This window comes from Balaenoptera ricei, chromosome 7 (assembly GCF_028023285.1).
Source record: "Balaenoptera ricei isolate mBalRic1 chromosome 7, mBalRic1.hap2, whole genome shotgun sequence".
Classification (NCBI taxonomy): Eukaryota; Metazoa; Chordata; class Mammalia; order Artiodactyla; family Balaenopteridae; genus Balaenoptera; species Balaenoptera ricei.
In genome coordinates, this window is record NC_082645.1 from 66591638 (window position 1) to 66613061 (window position 21424).

Consider the following 21424-nt stretch of genomic DNA (forward strand, 5'->3'; position numbering starts at 1 on the left):
CATTAAAATTCTCAGCTATTTAAAATAAGAATATTCTGGAATAATTCACTCACACACACACATATACACACATATAATCATTCATTAACATTCCAAAAAAGGCTAAAACAATCGAATGAATTATATTTGACAGGTTCTTAATCAACTTCATAAGTTTTCTATTTAAATGACTCTAAGAAAGTAATGAATGAAGATACTTTTGTTTTTTAAAAAGAAAATGAATGGGAATTTAAAGATATTGTCTTTAATAAAAGGATTTGTTATACCTTTAGCTGGTGGTGCCTCCACTTTCTTAGGAACAGGAGTAGGTGCTTCAGGTACTGCTTTCTTAACCACTTCAGGCACTTAAAAGATATTTCATGGACATTTTGAAAAATGACATGCAATTAACAGAACAACAACCATATACCAAAAAAACCCCCAAACACAAAACATTGGTTTATTTAAAAAATATATTAGCAACCTAAATGGTAATTGCATATATGAAGTACTGACTCTAAAGGTGAGAAAGATATTACTTAGAAATCCTATAAGCAAACATAATATCAACTATAAAAAGATTGTCATAGTCTTTAGCAATGATAGCCTAACAATTATTCTAAAGAGCAAACACCATAGAAATAGATTTTTCCCCACTTGAAGAAAAATACTAAGGATTGAAAACTAGGAGAAAGTATTACAATAGCATTTGGCCAAAAGAAAATTAAACTGTCAATAGCATAAAATTCTCTCTCTCATTCTAACTGAATTGTAGACGCAGTAGAAAAAGTTGGGTCAAGAAAAGGAACACAAAGTTTCAGGTGCCAGCTGTAATTAATCTTCAATTTATCATTGATATGATGTAAGAAAAGTATACTGGCGAATATCAGGTTTAGATGAATTCTGAGAAAGATTCGGAGCACCATATATTTTAAATGTCCAACTCATAAAAGCAGCTGTACCTCTAGGTGGCGCCACCTTCTCAACCTCCTCCATGCTAGGTGGTTCCTCTGGGATCTCTTCTTCTGGAATAGGCTCTTCAGGCTCCTCAAACACTTTAAAAAAGATTATTATTTTGTAAATTATTTTTATAATTCATTTGAATATTAGACTAAAATGATACATCTGAAAACTGAGGTTGTCTTATCAGCATAGTTAACTCAGCCTTCTAAATGCATGTGAAAACTCACTCATCCTTGAAAAAAGTCTTACTGTGTCTTCAAAATATGTTAGGCCTTTCACAGAATTTTAGAACTGGAAAGGACTTCAGAAAGAATTTAGTTTAAATTATTATTATTATTTTTAATGGAGGTGGATTTTTTTGAAGTCAAACATTCACTTAGGGGTAGAAGTCAGATTTTCTGCACCAGTTACTTAGGCTTAACTGGAACTCCTCCTGGAGAAGTTAATCCCACAACTGCCCACCAAGTCATCTGATGAAAAATTTCCCATGGCAAATATGGTTTCCCTTAAAAGATTCTCATTAAAGTAAAACAAACAAACAAACAAAACAAACAAGGAAACAAATAGGCTAAGCATGTAAGAAGAGAGATTTGATCGGTTTTAGTTTGCCTATCCAGTTTCTACTAGGTAAAGAATAATTTATTTTACAGTGTGAATACATTTATTTTCTGGAGTGAAATGTGCATTTACCTCCTGAAAATATTAGACAAAAATAAGACAATGATGCTTTTGAAAATGCTATTTTCTTAGAAAGTCATCTACCTTCAACTGGTGGAACTTCCTCCTCTTTAGGGACAATGATTCGTCTTTCTTCCACTTTCTTAGGCACCTCAGGAACTTAAAAGATATTGATTGTTTTAGGCACTTAAAATGCAAGAACCAAGAGGAGTACATAAGTTCCCCGTTTTTCAACACAAAAGAGTTAATAACAGAATGCACATGCACCAGATGAAACATTGACATTTCATAGCATCAGTTAATGAGACAAAAATAAGAGGTTTGTGGTTTAAGATAAAGGGTCCATTAAAGAGACATTCTATCTTTTACTGCTGGAGCCTCTACTTTTTTGGGGAGAGCAATGGGTACTTCAGGGACTGGTTTCTTTGGTACTTCAGGCTCTTTAAAGATATATAAGTTTAGTATTTTTATTTTGTAGGAACAACACACATAGACAAACCAACATAAAATACACAAACACAAAGTGGAAGAACTGACACAGCACAAACACGGGTGCAGCAGAGTCCCAGCTAACGACTACACACAGACCACACAATGCAAACGTCTATATGGAACATTCCTAAGTGAAGAGCATCACAGTTCAACATCGGGGCAGCAAACACACCCCTGTTGGGAGTGATGTACCTTTGGCAGGAGGAGCCACTGCTTTCTTAAGACCAGGAGGAGGCACCTTCTTTTCTGGCTCAGGCTTCTTAGGCACCACAGGCACTTTCAAGATATTATTTTATTTTGTAAGTTCAGTTTCACAAACACAGAGACAATGGACACCACGATAATGTAAGTTATGTTAACAAATACTGGGAAATGGGACATTTTGGCTTTTACAGGTGAAGAAAGAAATGGCAGTGTCTAATTCACTTGGGAATCGCAGTACCTGTGGCAGGAGGAGCCGCCTCTTTCTTGGGAGTGATCACTTTCTTCTCTGGCACTTTCTTCTTAACCTCAGGCACTTTAAAGACATCATTCCATGATAAGAATTTATTGTGAGGGACAAAAAAGAGAGAACACAGGAAGTCCACAGAGAAAGACCAACATGCAAGAGTTGCTCAGGGTAGGGACCTAATGCAAGTCAGGAGCCCAAGTGTGATGATATAATTAGGTTTTGTGAAGGAAGGGATCAGCAACCTATCTGAATACCAGAGGACAGATGCTGTCATTTCATCCACTTAAATTTCACTAGAAATTAATTAAATCATTATATAAAAAATATTTCTGAATTCCTGAAATCCAATAAAGGATCGGCTTTACTGTTTCACTGATTAAAAGACTACTTAACCTAGTGGAGAGGTCATGGTTATTTTAAGTAGTGATGTCATAAACTTTTGCAGAAAATATTATTGAGCTTTAAGGCACAAATATATTATGTCCTGTACTATGAACTGATTGAATACGATAAATCTGGATACTATTCATTCAGTGATAGAGTACTTTTATATACCTTACTTTATTTTATCCTCACAATAATATCTGAGCCCACTAGAACTGACATTAGTATCCCCATTTTATAGGAGAGGAACTTTAGGCTCAGGTCAGTTAAAGGACTTGCTCAGGCTAACACAGCAAGATACAAATTCAAGGCTAAAATCAAAACCTGCTGGGCTACCATTTGTATGTATGTATCAGAAGACATAAGCTATTATGCAATGCTTTCATAAATACATCAATCTTTCTTTTACCTTTTCATCCTGATGTTATAAAGGCACTTAATATACATGGTTGAAGGATGACATTTAGGAAGATTTGTTCATCATATTTTTCAGGTATTTTTTGTGTAGATAATTTAGCCTTGTAAAATATCTATATGAAAATTATTATGTTTAATAAAATTATAGGGAATTGGATAGAAGTTTTGGGGCAGTTTTGGGACAATACTTCCTTCCATCTTTGCTCTTGAATACTGCTTTGCAGACAATAAAAAGTGGATATCAGTGTTCCTGAACATTTTTAGAAATTAATGTGACTATCTAGTTTATAAACATAAATTTTCCTAAATCCCAGTTCAACTATAATTTTTCTGGTGAATGTATGGACGAAGAATGTGCATTCACTTTGGGGAGGTGTACCTTTGGGTGGTGGAGGTTCCACTTTTTTAGGAGCTGGAACAGGGACTTTCTTCTCTGGTACAGGTTTCTTTGGCACTTCAGGCACTTAAAAACATTCATTTTAGACATTAAAAATCACATGTACAGCACGGTATATGTAACAAAAAGACACATGAGAATAAGGCCACAAACAACTAAATAACATTTCATATCATAAAATTTGAAAAGACATTCAGACGATTTACAAAAAATAGACACATAAGACAGACGCAAAACAATAAGAGCACACATGTCTGGAATGTTTTCTAAGATTTAGATGGTAGAAGACATAGAGAGTAAAGCAACATAGATAAAATTAGAGATGAACAAAAAGATGGAAAGGCAGAATTCAACACAAAAGAGGCCTGATGACTTCAAGAAGAACTGCTATACCTCGTGCAGGTACTGGCACCTTAGGTTTAATTTCTGGAAGAACTTCTTCTTCTTCAGGTACAACTTCTTCCTCAGGTACAAATTCTTCCTCCCCAGGAGGAATTTCCTCTTCTTCAGGAGCAACTTCCTCTTCCTCTGATAGAATTTCCTCTTCCTCTCGTGGAACTTCCTCTTCCTCTGGTGGAACTTCCTCTTCCTCTGGTGGAAATTCCTCTTCCTCAGGTGGAATTTCCTCTCCTGCTGGTGGAACTTCCTCTTCCTCAGGTAGAACTTCCTCTTCAAGAACAATTTCTTCTTCAAATACAACTTTCTCTTCCCGAAGTAGAGCTACAGGAACTGGAACTGGAACTGGCTTGCGTTTCTTTGGCACTTTAAAGATATTTGTTCAATCAGACAAGCATCACTTTTATGTACAATATTCAATACAGTGGGACAACATGAAAAGCAAATATTCTGTGATCATAAAGCATCAACTGTCACCAACATAAGTAATTATAGTTAGTGAGGCTGTATAATGCTAGTTAGTTTTCCTTGTTTGCCTTGGTTTTGTTCGAGATTAATGTACCTTTGGGTGATGGAGCTTCCACTTTTTTCGGAACAGGTGTTGGCTCCTTTTCTTCTGTGATGACCTTCTTGGGCACCACTGGCACTTTAAAGATATTATTTGTCTTTAAGAATGTGTTCTTTTACATGTCTTAGAGCAATAGACATAAAAAGGAATCATGAAATATCTGACTTTTATATTTCTAACAAGATAGACAATTGTTTAAAACATGTAATGCTATAAGGGAATTTGTATGTGAATATATGTAAATGTAAGGTTTTCTCCCATGGATTTTAAATGATGAAGTGATGTACCTTTTGCAGATGGAGCCTCTACTTCCTTAGGAGCAGGAACCAGCACCTTCTTCTCAGGCACAGGCTTCTTGGGCACTTCTGGCACTTTAAAGAAATGATTTAGAGAAACATTTTATATAACCTAAAATTTTGAGTCTAAGCGTAGTTCCAAAAAGATTAAGGTCATAAGAGTATGACCAAATTACTTCAAGAAGCATTTTACCTTTAAAATAAAATCTTTTCTTTTCCGTAAAGGAATACTAAAGCATTGCATCCCCAAAGAGCACGTAATTGAACCATTTAATTTTTTACTCATATGCAAAGTTGAAATTTAAAAAATTTTATGACATTGCAAGTTCATGTACCTTTGGCAGGTGGAGCTTCCACCTTTTCAGGAACCGGTACTGGCACTTTCTCCTCTGGTACAGGTTTCTTGGGTACTTCAGGAACTTTAAAGATATCAAATAGGGTTAGTGTCAAATTTTTCACCCATAGAGAAGAATCTAGCAATTTTAGGCCTTATTGAAGCATCATAGATATTCTAACAATTTCACTTTAAGAATGAAAATAATAATTATAACAGCCACAAAACAAAGGCCAGAAAATGCACAAAAATTAAGATTAAAAAACACTGAAGAAACTTAGACTGATAAAGACAACACACAATGTCTGGTAAATGATGACTTTGTCCATTTTGGTATTACAATTAGAATTTACTTTACTCTAAGAACTTTCCACTAAAGAGGAGGAGCCAAGCATGAAGCACCAGCATGCTTTGATGGTAAAATTCAGAGATGAATACACAATAAACTGCTCCAGTAACCAGCTTGTCTTGGCATTAATATTGTTAATATCATCATGGGGAAAGAACTGATACGGCTCACCAAGTTATACTATCAATACATGGGTAAATTATTACACTATTCCACTGATGGATTACAAAGAGATGTACCTTTAGCTGGTGGAGCCTTCTCTTTCTTAGGAATGGGCACAGGAACTTTCTCCTCTGGCTTCTTAGGAATCTCAGGCACTTTAAAGATATTGTTTATTGATAAGTTCTTACTACCAGTAACAACACATCCACACAAAGGATAGTTATCAAACAACAGGACAGTTTCAAAGAATAGACAGTAACACACACAAGGTTTTGAACTCAGAAGATAATTAGCTGTTTACATGCGGATGAAGTCTTTTATATGCTCATGATAAGAGTGGTGGTGTACCTTTTGCTGGTGGGGCTTCCTTCTTTTTGCGAGCAGGAACAGGTTTCTTCTCTTCTGGAACAGGTTTCTTGGGTACCTCAGGCACTTTAAAGATATTATGAAGAATTTTGGAAATGTTGCAGAAAAGATATAAAATGTGAAAAGCAACTACCGAAATCATACTTTAGCATCTAAAAGTGTCTTTTTCTAAAATAAGCAGAATTGGTCATCAGTGCTAATAAGCCCCAGAATCTGACCAAATTGGATACAAAAGATGCTGCTGCTTATCCCTTGGCAGGAGATATAATCTACCTTTGACGGGTACCACTGGTACCACTTCTTCAGTTATGAGTTCCTCTTCTTCTTCAGTTATGAGTTCTTCTTTTTCATCAATGTACTCTTCGTCTTCAAAATATTCCTCTACTTGGGTTACAGCTTCCTCTTCAAAGGCAATCTCTTCTGGTTGTCTTTTGGGTACTTCAGGCACTTTAAAGATATTATCTTGAGGTTGGATATTTTCCAATTATTCAATAAAATTAAGACACTTTAGGAACATAGCCATTTGTAATAGAAGAAGGAATAGGCTTTATCTTTCCCACAGAAGAACTTTACACATAGAACTGAACATGAATTTCATACCAAAAAAGACAAACAACACATTAAAAAGAGTGAATATAGGTACCTCTAACAGGTGCTGCTACTTCTTTTTTAGGAACAGGTACTTTTCCTTCTGTGACAACCCTCTTGGGCTTCATGGGCACTTAAAACATTAAGTATAAGGAGATTTTATTGTCAGAAACAGGGTACCCAGCGAATGCTTGCTTTATTGCATTTTAAGGAAATAGAGTAATGCTGCAAGTGCCTCTCATATAAGAGATATGTGATTGTTCATTTATAAGAAACTTCAGACTCTCCATGGAAAGGATTCTGAACCTTACTGGAATAAAAACGTACAAAAGTACTCAAGGAGGTCTGAGGTAGCAGAGACCAAGTGTGAAGTGATGTTTAGTGTTCGGGTATCTCTGCTTGTATGAAACATCCTTTACTGAAAAGCTAAATTTACTTCTGGATAAGTATACTTTCTGAAATTGCAGCAAAGTTACTTAATACTTAGTAAAAAGCAGGGAAAAATGGTTAGACATTGAGTTAACTTTTTTTCAATCTTCAAAATGACTTTAGGATCAATAAACAGGTATTAAACTGTGGTGAATATTGTTATATCATCACATCAATTTAGATAAGTCAGGAATGTGCCAAATGGTCACTGATTTTAAATCCAAACATTCTATTTTATATGTATTGTAGCCCTGTGTTAGGACACAGCCATTGTATAAGAAGCTATGGTTGAAATAACTTTTCCTTTTAAGATAACATTATCTTTTTATCCTGTATTTACAGATTTTTACATCCAACATCCACCTAACGATTAATATAAAAGACACAAAACAGTGAAGAAAAAAAAAAAAGCAAAACACAGCTGCTTTAGTTTTAAAAGAGACATTAAAAAAGACCACAATCGAGGAAGGAAATTATACCTTTATCAGCTGGTTCAGTCACCTGCTCTTTTTCACGTCTGATAATTGAAATGTGTATTTTTTCCTCAACAACTTTCTTTGCTTCTTCAGGCACTTTAAAGATATTAATTATTAAAGACCATTAAAACAAACCACACGAATATCATGTAAATAAAAATACATGAAACGCTGAGCAATGTAAGAATCAGCACCAAACAATATATTCAGTAAAGACAAAGAACATCAGACAAGGTAGTAAGACATGTTTATAGAACATAAGTAAAAAAGATGTTTTTGGTAGTTATTACGCTGCCATGTACCTTTGGGCGGTGGAGGTTTGAGTTTCTTAGGAATGGGTACTGGTACTTTTTCTTCAGGGACCACTTTCTTCGGCACTTTAAAATATCAATATTAACAGATTTTAAAACCTGAACCAAATTTCTTAAGAGTAGTAAGAAGAAAAAAATAAGAAATATGATGTACAACATAATGACCCCAAACACACACACAATTGGTACACTGCCACTTCAACATGGATTTATAGTTGGACAGACATGTAGGGACCACAGGTCTCATGACTGATAATGTTTTTCTCACTCTACCTTTAGCTGGTGGGATCTTTAGTTTTGTGGGAACCGGTTCTTCCTGGACAGGCTTTACTGGGATGGGCTTCTCAGGTTCTTTAAAAATATATAAAGGGTATTTAATGTTAGACATTTTTGTTAGAATATAAAAAAATGATATTTCTTCAATGGATACGAAGAATTAAAATAATATATCTTATCTACAGCATAGGCATAGCCTCTAGAGGTGAGTGAGAATCAGAGATCCAAGTAGAATAAGGTATAAAAGACCTAAAAAAGCTTTTATTGCTATTTCCTCCTTGCTATTTACTTCAGTTAGGTAATTGCGACTCTCTTTTACATATTATATTATCATTTCACTTCAGGTAGACAAAATCATGGTTAAACTCCTCCCCATATAATATTGTTTTTTAGTTCTATTTGTAAAACTACATAGAACATTCTCAAAGTTAGGCTGTGAAACATCAAAAATAGAATAAGTGAAATAATATTGCTTCATTTTGAAATTCCAATAGAAACTTATTCCTACAGATTTGATCTTCACAAAGATAAAACACAATGGCTTGTGTTGGCTTTCTCTATGTTTACTTTTGAAGCAGTCTTTGTGAAGTTTTGATGATGGGAACCCCGAGGGTAGGGTGTTTTCTCAATAGCCTATTATGTTTGATAATAACAAGCTTCAGGATGAGAGACGTTCAGAAATTTTTGGTCATGTATTAGAATGATCAAGGGCCCTTGAAGATAGACTCTTGACCTTTTGGAGAAAGAAACGTAATGACATTTTCTTATAAGCAAAAAGAAGAGAGGAAATAGATTATGCCCAGAACCAAACTCTAACAGCAACTTTACGATTTATAGAGATTTGTTTTTCTACAAGTTATCCAAGAAAAAAAATTATGAATTTGCCAAACAAAACAAAGTTCCTTCCAAATTTCTTTGGGCATTCAAAATTTTATCCTGTTCTATGGATTTTGCTCATATTTAATGTGGTTTCAGGTTTGCAGTTCTGCTCATACCTGTGACGTATTCTTCATGTTCTTTATACTCTTCATAATGTTCGAATTCATGTTCCTCATACGCTTCATATTGATCATATTCTTCTGTTGGTTCATACTCCTCAAATTCTTTATAATCATATTCTTCATATTCCTCTTCCCATTGTACTGGAACAGTTTCTTCTTCCTGGGTGTCAGCCCATTCTTCCTCTGCTGTTACAGTTACTTCTGGAATAATATTGATAACAGGTGCCTTTTACTTGAAGCCCATTTAGGGACCACAGTGACAATGTGCTGTGATCTCATTCCTTGGTGATGGTCTCATGCACTGGTTATGGGAGACCCTGACTGTCCTTTGCTGGCCAAGGTATTACAGAGTGTACATTTGCTATTTATAATTTCAAATGTTAGATTCCCTGCCTTTAGGCAACAATAAGCCAATAAAGAATGAGAGTCAAATTAGAAACTAACAGGCAAAGAGTTGTGTAGATTTGTGCTTCATTTTATTATTTAGTCAAAACACAACACACCTTTAGCTGCTGGAGGTTCTCTTTTTGGAACTTCAATGGATACCTTTTGTTCTTTAACAGCTCTTTTCCTGAGTTCAGTCACTTTAAAAAGAGTAATTATTAAAAGTGAATTGCAAGATTCATAATAACATGTGTTAAGAGAACTTGTATATGCACAATCCAAGGACAAAGAGGACAAAGATGACCAAAACCACACTCGTTGTTTAAATTTTTCATTTAAGTGGTAAGAAAAATCAATAGACTAGGAAATAAACATATTCTAATATATATATAAATACTTTTTTCTAAGCTACTTAATACTTAAAAGACATTGAATAACTTTAAGATGATCAAGTAGTATTTATAAAAGAAATAAAAAAAGACAACTAGACAGTATAAACAATGACTATCAAACAAGCATTAGACAGAAGGTTGCATCACAGGAATAGTTTCCTCACTTTAATTCTAAGGTGTTTTCATAAGCTCTACTGGCACAATGTAGAAAATTGAGGATTTAAAAAATTTTAATTTCATCAAAGGTTGCCACACAAAACAAGCATTGCGGCAAAGGAGTTTAGTATATAGACAAAGACACATTAGAAGATAAATACATTTTAAGGGAAAGTATCTACACGTTTGTATGGAGTTTCACTTTTGTTTTTGTTTTTTATTTTTTGAGAAGAAGAGACAGAATATTTTCTGGTATCAGAAATATTTAGTTTTGAGATGATACGGAATAGCATATGCATATTACTTACTTTGTAATACATATTTAAATTATTTCCTCTAAGGATCCCAATTCCACTAGATTAGTTATACCTATAAGCTTATTTTGACACTTAAAAGCTTATTTTGTTTTTTGGAAAAGTTGGTATACCTTTTACTGGTGGCTCCTCCTCTTTTCTAGGCTTGAGTCTTGGAACTTTTTCTTCTGGAACAGCTCTCTTGGGTTCCTCAGGCACTTTAAAGACAGATTTCACTTTAAAGAACTGTTTTCCTCATTCAAACAACAAAAAGGTAGTTGTATAGTAGTAACTCAAACATAAAAGACTTGATATTTTCACGATTTCAAACATAAAACAACTATAACAATGACAACAAAAAACCAACACCCATAACTAGTGTATTTGGTAAAGAGAATAGGGTAGGTACAATATTCTGTGTATTGAAAGGCCCCATGTACCTCTTGGTCTTGGAGGTGCCACTCTTTTAGTTACAGCAATGTGAACTTTTTCTTCCTGGGCAATTTGCATGTGCCTCTCAGTCACTTGAAAGATAATTTTAGGATTACGGAGTTATATTACTTAAAGTGGAATTTAAAAAAATGTATTAGCCAGAAAGTATTGTGATTTTAGAGTATAACAATTTTACAAGGTACACACAAATGAACTTCACAACAAGTAAGTAATAGTCCACCATAGACAAGGCAATAATATATCCTTGCGGCCAACATACACCAATAACCTCCATACAGAAGGGGTGACCCAAGGACAGCAGTGAGAGGACGAGAAAGACAAGACATGTTTCTAGTTGTTGTGCTGGGGGGTTTTGTCTACCTTTGGTGGGAAGAGGTTCTATCTCAGCCACTTTGGGACGAGCCCTTTTTTCAGGAACTGGTTTCTTTGGCTCTTCTGGCACTTAAAAGACATTGCACAACATGGTCAGACATACAAGTGTGAAAAACACTAAACACAGGCACACTTATTTTCTTGTTAATGTCATAAAAATTTGAAGAATGTACCAATTTAAGATTTAAAAAGACAGGCATTATTCAAGAATAAAGGAAAGCCCAATATACCTTTGGCTGGTGGCACCTTTTCCTTTTTGGGAACTGCAGCAGGAATTTTCTTTTCTGGCACAATTTTCTTAGGTACTTCAGGAACTTTAGAAATATTAGGTTGAAGAATATTAGTTTGCATTACAGGAGAAGTATAATTTTGGGGCAAAGAACTCACTTTATGAAAAGATCACACATTTACACAAACATTAATGTTTACAGTCAGTAAAAATGTTTACACATATATGCTGACAAAACTGAGGCAGTTATTCAAACTAAAGGCATTATTATAGTTATTAAGACAAATGGTATCCCATTTCTTTGAGAGAGAATTGTACATTTAGCTGGTGAAGGCTCCTCTATTTTAGCAGGAGTTTTCGGTTTTGGTACAATTTTCTTCTCAGGCACTTGAAAAGATTATAAAATACATTTGTGGAACTGTCCAGATTTCTTTTTAATAAAAATTTAAGGAATATTTTTATTACACATGATACTCATCAACATTTGCAATACAGACAAAAAATTAACTACGAGAGGACATTAAGAATGGGACAAGCCAAACACATATGGGGCTAGAATTAATCTAAGAGTTGGTCTACCTTCGGCTGGTTCAGCGTCCACTTTCTTGGAAATAAAGTGCAGCTCTTCTTCTACAACATATTCATATTCCTCAGGCTCTTCCACCACTTTAAAGATATCAATTTCAAAGAAGATAGGTTGTAGTGTTTTTCATGTTTAATTTTAGCTGTACTTTATTATGTCAAAAAGTAAGTAAAATAGTAAAAGTTTAACACTTTCCAACTCCCTGATTGTTCTCATTTAAAATACCCAAAGAAGAAGATTTTAATCAAAGCATATGCCTTAATAAAGAGCATAGAAAATAAGTTTCAGTAATTTAATGTTTAAGTGTAACATAAAGATAACAATGCTTGTATTCACAGGAAGAACAGGACAAGCGCAAGACGTAAAAACAATCCTAGCGGCTAAGTTAACAAGAACACAGGAATTTGAAGACAAGTTTCAAAAATATACTTGAGGAATCATAAGTAGGTTCATAAGAAAGAAAAGACCTGTATTACATATGAAAAACCTACTGAGGACTTGGAAACAAGACTTTTTCCCCAAGTTTTGCGAGAGTAGCTATGGTGGACGAGGAAAGAGCCTTCCTATGATTTTTGAGTCTATGTGTATGAGATTAATTACAGAATAGAAAGATCTAGTTACAAACACTAGGAGTAAACTTAACAGGCTACCCATCTTTTCCCTAAATCTTTGGGCTTAATGGAAACATAAGAATATCATAAAATGTCTTTCCTTTTAATTAGCGTCTATAGTACTAAAAGAAATTTATAATGTATAAAAAACTGAAATTATATTCCTGCAATGAGAACTTTCCTTGTGTACATGTTATGGTTTCCCAAACATTTCTAGAAGGGATAGGACCCTGTTTGAATCCATCAGATTCCTGACTTATGCCCATCTTGGCCTTTCCCAGGAAGCACAACAGAACTGGTGGGCTTCCTCTAGGGAGTCAAGTTTTGCTCTGTTCTAAGCCATTCCATTAAGACTGCACATCTGGATTTCACATGGACTTTTCTTCCAAGTGGAGGAGAGGTGGGGCCCCTTTTATTAGCCAGATTAAAACTTTCTTAGTAAAGTTCTTTCAGATATATAGCTTTAGCCAGAATGCTGAACTTTAGCAGTAAACCTAGGGGTGTCTTAATTCATTAAAAGGGTATCCCAACATTGAAATAAAGCTTGTTGTTCAATCCTAAGCTATAGAGAACTAGCTTTATAGGTATGTGAACATCTGAATAACAAATTGATCTAATGAAAGATATTACACGATTGTTTTCTCCATACATGGAATATTGGAAAGCCCTATGTGTTCAGTGCTTCACTCTCAAACCTGGCCTTGACTTCTGGAATGTAATAATGTATATAATTTCTTATTCATTTAAAATGTGTGAGTCAGGACACATTAGTGAGTTGTGCTATCAACAATGCTATTTGTTACCCATGTTTTAGACATTAGACTACCAAGGTGAAGATTAGGCCAGTCCACCATACTGAAACCAAGTCCCATCTACTGAAAGGATAAATGTGTATGGAGGTACTTGCACCATTAGTTACCTATAAATATGAAGGCTTGTTTCCTACAGAGCCAAGTTAGAGGGAATGGACAAGGAATACTTTGGATGTTTACTCTAATTAATGCTCCTGAGTCTGTGTTTTGATCAAAAGATACATCAAATAAGACCAGTAGATGTTCACTGAATTTGTGTCACTTTCATTAATCTGATAAATAATCTGTGAAGGAAAACAGCTTATCAAGACTCCAGGTCACCACTAGCTTATCTGCATTATTTACCTTCATATTCTGTAACCTCCACTTCCTCCTCCTCCTCCTCTCTTTCCTCTTCTCTATAAACTGAAACACATACTCTTTCCTCTTCTTCTGAATAACTCCATTCCTCCTCTGCGGATGTTTTAAAAGATAAGATTTACTTTAAATTCAGCCTGAATAGCCCACTGAAGTACTGATTATAACCATGTGTTCCCTATAGATGGGTAATGTTCTTCTATCTGCTTAGGGGGTGGTTTCACAGTGCTTCTTCATTACAAGAAGGAGAGAGCTGAGTTCAGATGAGGGGACAGTACAGCGCAAGACTGAGAAGAATATTCAGATTATGCCCAAATGAGGCCACTTTCACAATTACCACATGTTCAGCACCCCACTCACCCTCTTAGAATGATTCAGGACCAATGCAAACACAAAACATTCAGTCTCAGAGGCTACAACAGACACTGATAAGAACAACTTCTAAAGTAAACTATGTGGTAAGAAGAAAAGACTTGGAGGAAACACATGCAAACTCATTTCTCCCCTCACTTCCGATTATATACCTTTGTGCCGCACGACCTCCACTCTTTGAGGAACTGCAACGGATGGTTTTTCTTCACCGACAAGTCTTTTTTCTTCTACGACAGTTTTCTTAGAAACTTCAGTTTTAAGAAAGGATTAAAGTTGAAGCTTAAAAATCAAGAATCTTAACAATTTTCTCTCCCTAAAGTTTGGGGAAGATTTGCACAGTACACCACTTTCACTAGCAAGTTACATAACTTATCACGAGTATATACACACACAAATTCTATCCAAGAGAGACAAAGGGTCAGTACAAGAAGACACCAGATAGGAAAAAGAATCCACCAGCTAAAAGATTTTTGTCAGAGGCTTGAGACAAATCCTACCTAGGGGAGGAAGGGCTTTCTCAGCAGCAGGAACTGGCACGGGAACTTTCTCCTCAGGGACAGGTTTCTTAGGCAGAGCTGGAATTTAAAAACATTGTGCACTTTTAGAACTTCAGTGTTATCTCATTGAAGACCATCACAAAACACAGATACACACTCATGATGCACATATATCACAAGACTAACAAAATCATTGTTTGCCTAGGAACATAATATTATAAAGATGGTTCTTGGAAAGATGGAGAGACAATACCTTTTGGTGGTGGAACTTCTTCCTTTTTCCGAGGAACAGGTCTTTTTTCTTCAGGAACTTTCTTCTTTGGTATTTCTGGCACTTAAAGGATAGTATTTGATTTAAAAATTCTCAGAAAGGCAAAGTAAATGAGCAACATAGAACTTGCAGGCCCATTAAAGAAGATATGCAATTAAAGAAGCTTGAAGGGAAGATAAGGTTATTTCGTGGAGAAGGGATGAGGTTACCTGCTGGTGGTGGAGATTCCTCCCTTTCAGTGACGATGGTTATTTTTTCTTCTGTGACAACCGTCTTCTGTACTTCAGGAACTTGAAAAGACATTCATTTTTAGAGTTAACTTTATATTTTCCGAAGTAGCTAATGGACAGTTATTTTGTAAGAAAGTAGGCAGGTGGACAGACACTTTTGTGGAATTCTTACACCATAAAACGTTCATTTTGAATGAAACAAACTAAATTAGATAATTAAACACAAAAATGTTTTATACTCAAGACATAAAAACAGAGCTTCCTTACTAAGCAAGTCATTGTACCTTTAGCTGGCGGAGCTTCCTTTTTCTTTGCAACAGGAACAGGAATCTTTTCTTCAGGGACAGGTTTCCTGGGCACCTCTGGGACTTAAAGTTTTTAAAATAGAATGTTAGTTCAGCCATATGTCACTTTTATGAATGGATATAGGTACACACACACAAATCTTTACGTAGTTTACTAACGTTATAGGTTTTCTATGCATCGGCAAAATAATGCACAAAATTAAACTATAGTTTTCTAAAGGTCACATGTGGTAAATGTCCCAAGTAATGTTACAGAGGCATTTAGGCGATTAAAAACGAGTTATATACACAGAAGGATGTGCACAGAATTCATTCTTTCTTTATATATTGGTATGCTTTTGATAAAAACAAATTAGTCTAACATTGTAAAGCAATTATACTCCAGTAAAAATACCAAATTAGTCAGTAATTATATAAACAATATAGAGTGTGGATATAGTATATAGAAAAATCCCTTTACTCTTTGTATTGAGAAATGGAATCCAAAACAACAATGGGTATAATTTATCTAAGACTATCTTAGACTAAGATGTCGTTAGAATGGTTGCATCTATATCATTTTTTTTTTTTTTTCTATTTCTCTTCTGAATTTTTTTTTTTTTTGGTGCACCTGTAGTGTCTATAAAACTCAGGAAACACTCTTTTGCTAGGGTAGCCCTCTCAGTATGATATCTGTGTGTCAGTGACTTTGGGGAGTTCTGTGTGCAAAATTTTGTGGGTATGTACATATGTGCTTTTCTCTAAGAGGCTCCATAGTTTTCAATAGGATCTATGACCCAAAGAAGGTTTACAATGGGTTTAATTTATCTATTCTAAGTGTTGATGATGTTGAATTTTTAAGTGGCTGATGTAGTTCTAACAGCATGCATTATCGGTAGTAATTTTTTCCATTTTAAATAAGATATTGGCAATTTTTTTGAACATCTGCACCTCTACACTTGCATTTGTAATATCCTGATGTAGTTATACAGATACACATTGATACATGTATATATTATGTTATGTATACATGGGATGTTTATACATACATACATGTTACTAAGTGTATTTATTTTCATGTATAAATGAGATATGCCTCTGAGTCTCCTCCAGGAGTGACCAAGAGGCTTTGGTATTAGTACTGGTTTTAGTAATATAAGCTTTTCATTATAATCATATTTTATTTTCATATAATCATTATATTTTAATGATTAGATAATAATCAGAAATCATTCTTAAAAATCATTTGGTTAAAAAAAAAGACCCTAAAGAAATAAAAACTGTAATTTGAAAAGATACATGCACCCCAGTGTTTATAGCAGCATTATTTACAATTGCCAAGATATAGAAGCAATCTAAGTGTCCGTCAACAGACGAATGGATAAAGAAGATGTGGTATATATTTACAATGGAATACTACTCAGCCATAAAGAAGAATGAAGTGCTGCCATTTGCAAAAACATGGATGGACTTGGAGGGTATTATGCTAAATGAAATAAGTCAGAGAGTGACAAGTACTGGATAATATCACTTACATGTAGAATCTAAAAAATACAACAAACTAGTGAACATAACAAAAAAGAAGCATACTCACAGATATAGAGAACAAGTTAGTGGTTACCAGTGGGGAGAGGTAAGTGGGGAGGAGCAGTAGGGGATTAAGAGGTACAAACTATTAGGTATAAAATAAGCTACAAGGATATATTGTACAACAGAATACAGCCAAAATTCTATAATAACTATAAATGGAGTATAATCTTTAAAAATTATGAATCACTATATTGTACACCTGTAAGTTATATAATATTGTGCATCAACTGTACTTCAATTAAAAAATAAAGAATAAAAAAAAAAGACCCAGAATTCTGAAACAGCCAAGAAGAGTCTGAGAAAGAGAGAAGCAGATTTGATTCAGGAAGAAAATGGAAACACTGAGAAATCAGGCAAAAGAGAACACTTCTTAAAATGTATGAGCCTGCTTTCTCCTAAGCTGGATGATACTGGATCTCTCTATAACTGACCAGATGTGTGCAGTTTGTTACTTCATTGCCTCTATAAAGTAGTGTCTTTTATCACTAAAACCCCCAAAACCAACCAAATCCAAAAAATTAAAGCAAGAATTAGCATATTTGAATCCAAACATCCCTATATGAAAGGTCCCTTGACTCACTAATTAGATAATTGCAACATTTATGGCAAGTGTCAATGTTCAGTTAATATCTCAAGAAACATGGTGAAAGTAAATGCCAAAAGTTGATGTTTCCAACTATTTAAGGGTAGGCATTATTGACTTTTCAGAAGAGTGGCAGTTCCCAGAAGCACTGTGTACATTTTTACCTCATTAACATTCAGTTCTGCCAAACACCCTCCTGTCAGTCTTTGTATCTTTGTCATAACTCATGAAAGTTTTTTTTTTTTATTAAGAAAAAGTCACACAGTTGAGGGCTGAAAGAGTTTTTCCTAGAAACATGCCCTGCAGAAAATGAGTTTCACAAATATTTCTTCTTTCTCTAGGAGAGGGAAGATACTAAAAATTTAAGACAGCAGTTTGATATAGTTGCTTTTTAAAAGTAACTTCTTTTAATGTTCAGTATCACAAATAATGTATGTCGAGTGTACCCCCCGAAGCTGACAAATAAATGAAAAACACAAGAGGCATGTAAAAGACACGAAGTAGACAGCAGAGTAAGTACGAAGACTGTATAAGACAAAGCATTGGCACTTGGGGCAAAGGGTCAGCACGTGATCAGTTCTGGTGTACCTTTGGGGGGAGCGGCAGGTTCCTTCTTAGGCACAGGAACTGGCTTTTTCTCCTCTGGCACAGGTTTCTTGGGAACTTCAGGAACTTTAAAGACACCATTGTTGAAACAACTGAGAACTCTAGTCTCCTTGTGAGACATTTAAGATTACATTAAAGCATAAATCCTCAGTACGAGTGTAAGAATTTAGGAAGTAATTTAATATCAAGCATGTAACTTGTGATGAAAATACACGCTAAATACATCAGTACCATACAGACATTACATATATTACACGAAGCCGACAAATTCCCAATCACCATGGTCTGGAGTCTAAAGTATTACTGACATTTGTGTAACATATTACCACAAGTTAATGAAATCAACATACACAGAATTAAAATATATTACAAATGGTTTACAGATACTATCTCATTAACACACAGAGCCAACAGAAAAAGGTACAAGAAGACAGACATTAAGAAATTTTTTTCAAAAATATGATTCTACCTTTGGCTGGTAGGGGCTCCACCTTTTCAGGAAGGTGGGGAACAGGGACTACTTCTTCTGAGACTGGTTTCTTGGGTGGCTCAGGGACTTTAAAAAAAAATGGGTCGATTTTGAGAAATTGTGCATTTTGACAAGGCATATGTTGTTGCAAGACTTAAAGAGTAGACATTCTGGTTTTATACCAATTGAATGCAAGAAAATTATGTGTTAATCAAGGGCTAAGGGCAATGAACTAGTGGCTAATTAGAAAATGTGACTGTTACTCATTTTTAACTGAAGGAACCTCCACTTTCCTAGGAACAGGTAGGAGCACCCCTTCCTCAGAGGTGCCAGTGCCTGTTCCTCAGACACCTGTTTTAGAAACTTTACTTTTATAAAGCCGCAGCATTAGAACAACTGCATTCAATTATCTTAAATAGTTTTTGTATCCTAAATGTTTAACAATTTGACTGGGTGTAGGAGAGGGTCGGTGGAGGGAGGGGAGCCCTAATTTGCAGCCACTGCCAGTTTCCAAGTTCCAGCCTCTGTGGTGGTGCAAATACATGCATCCTGGCTACCAACGATGATGTCATTGTCTCGGAGTTGGGAAGGGACGAGAAGTAGTGCATAATTATCCAGTATTTCCACAACACAGAGGCAATCAACATAACCTCAGAAACATAGATAATAGGAAAATAGTAATGAGTTTTGAGCATTTATTACCATAGCTTTAAATATAATTTATTTAATTTTATATAATTTAACTTTTAATCATGGAAGCATTAAATGCTGGGTAGCAAAATTCCTGAAAATTTAACCATCAGCTCTGGTGAGTGGGTATGAGCTGGCTCCAGGACACTGTATTTCTTTTCTTAATAGATTTAATTAATTAATTAATTAATTAATTTTTGGGTGTGTTGGGTCTTCATTGCTGCACACGGGCTTTCTCTAGTTGCGGTGAGCGGGGGCTACTCTTCGTTGCGGTGCACAGACTTCTCACTGCGGTGGCTTCTCCTGTTGCGGAGCACAGGCTCTAGGTGCATGGGCTTCAGCAGTTGTGGCTCATGGGCTCTAGAGCACAGGCTCAGTAGTTGTGGCGCACAGGCTTAGTTGTTCCGCAGCATGTGGGATCTTCCCGGACCAGGGCTTGAACCCGTGTCCCCTGCACTGGCAGGCAGATGCTTAACCACTGCGCCACCAGGGAAGCCCCCAGGACACTATTTCGTTTTCTAAACAGCTGACCACTAGATTGTAAGCTCCATGCAGCAGGGAACAGAGCCTCCAGGAATTCTCATTCCTCTCTCCAATACCCTCCTCATGGTCTTTGCATCTCCCTATGATGTCATTTGCACATAGTGGCTATAGGTCTGTGACTAAATTTATTATTTAATATTAACATATTCAGATATTTACTTTGGAACTTTTGAAAGATTTTAAACTTAGAATAAATCACTAATACCTTCTTTAGGTGGAGGCTCAATCTTTTTGGAAACAGCAACGTGAATTTTCTCTTCGATAACAGTTTTCTTTTGTACCTCAGGGACTTTAAAAAAATGTACATTTTAGTTCCTGGTATGCCATACTGTGGGTGGTATTGCAATTTACAAAGAATATTGAAATACAAATTAAAACAGACAAAGGTGAAATGAAAAGATGACAAAGATTCACAAGGAGACAGAGATATCTACATAATCACAAATTAGATAAGAAGAGGGATAAAAATCCATCTGAAGCCCTTCCATTTGAGCCCCATATTCAAATTTGCCTTATACCTGTGACTGACACCTCCTCCTCCTCTGTGTGAGAAGCAACGAACATCTTTTCTTGTGAAATAACCATCTTCTTTGTATGTACAGCAGGTACTTTAAAGAGAGTATTTCACATTAGTATTTCTTTTTCCAGTTCAAGACATCAGATCAAATACATGGCTTGTTTAGACACAGAATGAGTGGGTTAATATGATAGCTTGAGAACAAATTCAGTATTGACAAGAAAACAAATCACGTTTTGCTCTATAAGGACAAACAATCCATGCAGCCTTTATCAAACATTATTAAATGGGAATCAAATAGACACAACTTCTTCACACGTGATGTGGTGCTTTCCCAAATCCATTAGGGTTTATTCATATAAATGAGGAGATGAGGAATATTATATGGAATGGAATGCATGGCACGGTAAAGTTAGAAGACTACTGATTAAACACAAATCCTTCTTTAATTAAAAAAATATTATGTAATTTTAAAGTGATACTAAAAACAAAGATAATGTTATGATTTAATTAAATTATATAAATGTGCAACATAAAATGTATATAATATAATATATATATAATATGTCTTTATTTTGGTGATTTCAGATTTGTGAGTTGTTCAGTAATACATGTATACATATTCATACACATAAAAATGTTTAAAACTTGTAGCTGAAAGACAAAGATGTATACCTTTCACTTCAATAACTTCTTCCTGCACTGGAGTCCGAGAAGGTTTTTGTGGAACAATCTTCTTTGAAACTTCGGGTACTTAAAAATATGTACAAATATATTTGTATTGTGAAGAATATTGTTTTGCACAAAATTTTAAAAT

The 21424-nt window shown here is 35.1% G+C and overlaps 1 protein-coding gene across 44 annotated transcripts in view; it reads right to left on the reverse strand.

The window, feature by feature from the left end:
- Nucleotides 1-21424, reverse strand: part of TTN (titin) — a 285370-nt gene that overhangs the window by 145690 nt on the left and 118256 nt on the right. For 35 of the 44 annotated variants that reach the window (XM_059928202.1, XM_059928193.1, XM_059928221.1 and 32 more), the window contains 35 exons: nt 21283-21360; nt 20609-20698; nt 20296-20379; nt 18858-18944; nt 18371-18454; nt 15610-15693; nt 15305-15385; nt 15078-15158; nt 14825-14902; nt 14480-14575; nt 13944-14051; nt 12172-12258; nt 11594-11677; nt 11352-11432; nt 10979-11062; nt 10673-10756; nt 9817-9897; nt 9308-9514; nt 8310-8387; nt 8028-8102; nt 7729-7821; nt 6876-6953; nt 6506-6679; nt 6215-6298; nt 5944-6021; nt 5357-5440; nt 5013-5096; nt 4720-4803; nt 4155-4523; nt 3744-3827; nt 2555-2629; nt 2305-2388; nt 1705-1779; nt 942-1034; nt 267-344 (listed from right to left, as the gene is read on the reverse strand). In XM_059928202.1, coding sequence (XP_059784185.1) covers nt 267-344; nt 942-1034; nt 1705-1779; nt 2305-2388; nt 2555-2629; nt 3744-3827; nt 4155-4523; nt 4720-4803; nt 5013-5096; nt 5357-5440; nt 5944-6021; nt 6215-6298; nt 6506-6679; nt 6876-6953; nt 7729-7821; nt 8028-8102; nt 8310-8387; nt 9308-9514; nt 9817-9897; nt 10673-10756; nt 10979-11062; nt 11352-11432; nt 11594-11677; nt 12172-12258; nt 13944-14051; nt 14480-14575; nt 14825-14902; nt 15078-15158; nt 15305-15385; nt 15610-15693; nt 18371-18454; nt 18858-18944; nt 20296-20379; nt 20609-20698; nt 21283-21360 — 3429 coding nt within the window. The remainder of the gene's footprint in view (nt 1-266; nt 345-941; nt 1035-1704; nt 1780-2304; nt 2389-2554; nt 2630-3743; nt 3828-4154; nt 4524-4719; nt 4804-5012; nt 5097-5356; nt 5441-5943; nt 6022-6214; nt 6299-6505; nt 6680-6875; nt 6954-7728; nt 7822-8027; nt 8103-8309; nt 8388-9307; nt 9515-9816; nt 9898-10672; nt 10757-10978; nt 11063-11351; nt 11433-11593; nt 11678-12171; nt 12259-13943; nt 14052-14479; nt 14576-14824; nt 14903-15077; nt 15159-15304; nt 15386-15609; nt 15694-18370; nt 18455-18857; nt 18945-20295; nt 20380-20608; nt 20699-21282; nt 21361-21424) is intronic. The other 9 variants (XM_059928192.1, XM_059928185.1, XM_059928195.1 and 6 more) reach the window with 8 other exon arrangements.